This window comes from Castanea sativa, chromosome 7 (assembly GCF_040712315.1).
Source record: "Castanea sativa cultivar Marrone di Chiusa Pesio chromosome 7, ASM4071231v1".
Classification (NCBI taxonomy): domain Eukaryota; kingdom Viridiplantae; phylum Streptophyta; class Magnoliopsida; order Fagales; family Fagaceae; genus Castanea; species Castanea sativa.
In genome coordinates, this window is record NC_134019.1 from 32,648,232 (window position 1) to 32,651,759 (window position 3,528).

General features: G+C 31.6%; 1 protein-coding gene across 1 annotated transcript; it reads right to left on the bottom strand.

Moving 5' to 3' along the window:
* Positions 1 to 208: 208 nt before the first annotated feature.
* Positions 209 to 2,905, bottom strand: LOC142643620 (methyl jasmonate esterase 1-like). The gene is made up of 3 exons (XM_075818313.1): positions 2,360 to 2,905; positions 953 to 1,084; positions 209 to 841 (listed from the first exon to the last, which is right to left on the bottom strand). Exons 1-3 carry the CDS (start codon positions 2,804 to 2,806, stop codon positions 545 to 547), a joined length of 876 nt encoding a protein of 291 aa, XP_075674428.1. The 5' UTR covers positions 2,807 to 2,905; the 3' UTR covers positions 209 to 544.
* Positions 2,906 to 3,528: the final 623 nt, after the last annotated feature.

A 3,528-nucleotide genomic window follows, 5' to 3' on the forward strand; every position in this document is an offset into this window, starting at 1 on the left:
TTTTCACTTTTTTTGATAATTTTTTATTAGAGTAATATCAATAACAACATAATATTATTTTTTAATTAAAAAGTATTCACCAGCGAAAGTTGCACTTCCACTACAAATTATTCTCAATGGATAAGGATAAGTGTACTCGTTCTAACGTATTCAATGTACAAATGCACTAGACATAATCTCAATCCATATTCAATGTAAGTGAAAAAAGTTATGACAAAATTTATAACCTTGAAATACTTATTAATATTTGTGTTCACAACATTTTCACAATATTTTTACAACAAATCCTAAGTGGCAGGTTATTACTGGTTGTTATTGTGAGGGTAAAAAAGTAATTTTAGTGTTAGGTTTAAATTTGAACCAATAACAACTAATCACCTATGATTTGTTGTGAAATTGTTATAAAAAAATTGCGGACGTAACACCTTTCTTGAATTTATCACTTGTACCATAACACCAATGGCTTATTTACTACAATCTAAAGCTTAGTATTCTCTCTGATTTCAATGTTGTGTTGAAACTTGAAAGTGAAATGTTCCATGCATTAGAAAATAGGATAAGAATATTTCTCAGCAATGCCTTGGAGATGAGCCCAAAGCTCTATTGGCTTAGACATCATGACCATGTGATCGGATCCTTTGATCTCCACCACATCATTGGGTGGATTTCTCTCAATCATCCACAGTTGAAGATCCCTCCTTGCCACCTTATCTTTTTCGGATATGATGTAAACCCGTTTAACCGACCCATAATTCTCAGAGGATAGCATTAGCTGCTTTGATAGGTTTTCATCACTAAACAAACGTAGTGGTCTCAACAACAAGGTGGCCAGTGTCAAATCCTACAACAGTTGTAACATACAATGTTGATATGTTAGTTTCAACAGGAACTTTTGTATTAGTATAATGTATTTTCCATTCTATTTTTGTTTTTAAAAAAATGCAATTCTTACCTCAATTGGGCTAAGTTGGAACACATCTGATGCCAAGTACAAGGGCCCGAAGATGAAAGTGGTTGGAGGATTGTTTGGGCCTTGGTCATATGTATAGTGACTGTCAAGCAGAGGGCCTTGTTGGCTAAAAGACTGTAATAATTAGACATCTCAATGTCAAGATGCAAAGAGTAGGTCACTAACAAAAGGCAATTTAATAGAGTTGATCACTTGAATCTAAAAAAATAAATAAAAAGAGTTGATCACTTGATTCTAAAATTAATATTAAAAAAAGAAAAGAAAAGAAAAGAAAAAGGAGTTGATCTCTAACAACTATGAATCTCCTATCATAAAAATTATTATTAGACAAAAAGCAGTGTTAAAATGCAAAGAGTAGGTTGCTAACTAAAAGCAATTTAATAGAGTTTATCACTTGATTCTATAAAAAAAGAGAGAGTTGATCTCTAACAACTATGAATTTTTTATCATGAAATTTATTATTAGACTAATCAGTGTCAAAATGCAAAGAGTAGGTTACTAGCAAAAGGCAATTTAATAGAGTTGATCACTTGATTCTTAAAAAGAAAAAAAGAAAAAAAAAAAGAGAGTTGATCACTAACAACTATGAATTTCCCATCATGAAATTTATTATTAGACAAATCAGTGTCAAAATGCAAAGAGTAAGTCACTAACAAAAGGCAATTTAATAGAGTTGATCACTTAATTCTCGAAAAAAAAAAAAGGAGTTGGTCACTAAATTTCCTATCATGAAATTTATGATTAAATAAAATTGCAAAGAGTTGGTAGCTAAAAAAAGGCAGTTTTAATAGAGCTGATCACTTGATTCTCAAAAAAAAAAAAAAAAAAAAAAGAGTTGATTACTATTTTTTTTTTAATTTATATACAAGAGAGTTGATTACTAACAACTATGAATTTCCTATTATGAAATTTGGACAGGTAAATAATAATATAGTGAAACGTAAATATGGTATAGTAAATCGTATAGCTTTGTTTGGGTCTATATATAATTATATGACCTATTTTCTTTAGGTAGATTTTATTTATTTATTTAGATGATGGGTAGGCTGAGATGATGGTAAAACCAAGAAGCCAGAATAGTTTTTTGACCACCCTAAACATTTGGGACAACGCTAGCTTTCATTAGAGCTCATCTTTGGGCCTAAACATTTTACTGCATCTCAAGTCATAGTTAAAATGTTAACTTGGGCCTGAATCTCAATGGTATAAAAGCTCATGATTTTTTTATTGGATAAGAAAAGCTCGTGAATTTTACTGGAGAGAGATTCAAATTGCAAGGGTAAAAGGGTTACAGCCAGCACTTACATACTAGTTACATCTACTAAACCTAATTAATATTGTACTTTACCATTAAAATGAAAAAAAAAAGTGCATTAAGACAGTGAATACCATTTGATTGAGGGTGGAAATGTTGAGGGTTGGCCCTGGCATTAAGGCAGTGACAAAAACAGCAACAGAGATCTTACTTGGAAAATATTCCATGGCTTGAGAAATTGCCATGCCACCAAGGCTGTGACTAACAAGGATTACTCTTTCATGAGAAGGAAGAGCTTCCATGAAGTCCCTCAAGGGCTTGAAATAGTCAAAACTTGATTGGAGATCATTTGCCTGCAATGGATTGATCCCAGAAGCAGCTAAGTCTAGTGCAGTGACATTGTGATCAGAAGATTTTAGTAGTGTCACAAGCTTGTACCAAGACCAAGCTCCAAGGCATGAACCATGAATTAGCACAAAGTGCTTGCCAGTTCTTGGTGGCTCCTTAGTAGCCTCAATTCCAAGAGATGAAAGAATGATCAAAAAAGAAACTAACATGAAATGCTTCTTGCTCAGCTCCATATTATGTGTTTGTTCTTGCTAAGGACACAAATTGTCATGGGTTTTCTGTAGTTATAAAGAGGTAGGTCTTGATGATGAGCATCTTTCCTAAGGACTCAACATAAACTATGCAATTTGACCATATAAATTTTTTTTTCCCTTTGTTTGAATTTGACTATGAGATCTCTGATAAGGCTTTTTGAAAATCTTGTCATAAAGAACACCAAGCTGATCACTTGTCAAACATGTTAACAAGCACAAATGATTAAATATTTTTGATTTCTTTGTGCGGTTCTCCAGTACACAAAATATCATCAATGTATAAAGGGTAGGTTTTGACAATGATTATTCTAATGGGCTCTTCTAACAAAGAAAGAAAGAAAGAAATTAAAAAAAGAAAAAGGAAAAGAAAAGAGAAACCCATTCTAATAGGCTCACGTTTTCTCAATAAAATAAAAATATCTTGCAACTTAAAACTTTGACTTTTAGAAAAGATTTTGAAAGTCATAGCAAGCAAGTGCGGCTTCTGGAATCTATTTATTTTTATTCGGCAAAAATTACATTTTTGTGGATACATTTTGACTTTGGTTCATATTTTTTATTTTCATAATTTTTAATTTCTGTTTAGAAAAATGTCTTCTATTTTAGTTATTTTCATCAGTACCCTAACGGCAGTGACTAACGTGACAGACGAAACTATTAAAATAATAATAAAAAATTTTATTTTGACATTAAAAAATGTC

Bases quoted from the DNA above. Each gene is read 5' to 3' on its own strand.
- LOC142643620 (XM_075818313.1), bottom strand. From the start codon at position 2,806: ATGGAGCTGAGCAAGAAGCATTTCATGTTAGTTTCTTTTTTGATCATT. The intron at 1,085-2,359 runs GTATTCACTGTC...TAATTATTACAG, and splicing joins TTTCCACCCTCAATCAAATG to TCTTTTAGCCAACAAGGCCC. The intron at 842-952 runs GTAAGAATTGCA...CAACTGTTGTAG, and splicing joins TCCAACTTAGCCCAATTGAG to GATTTGACACTGGCCACCTT.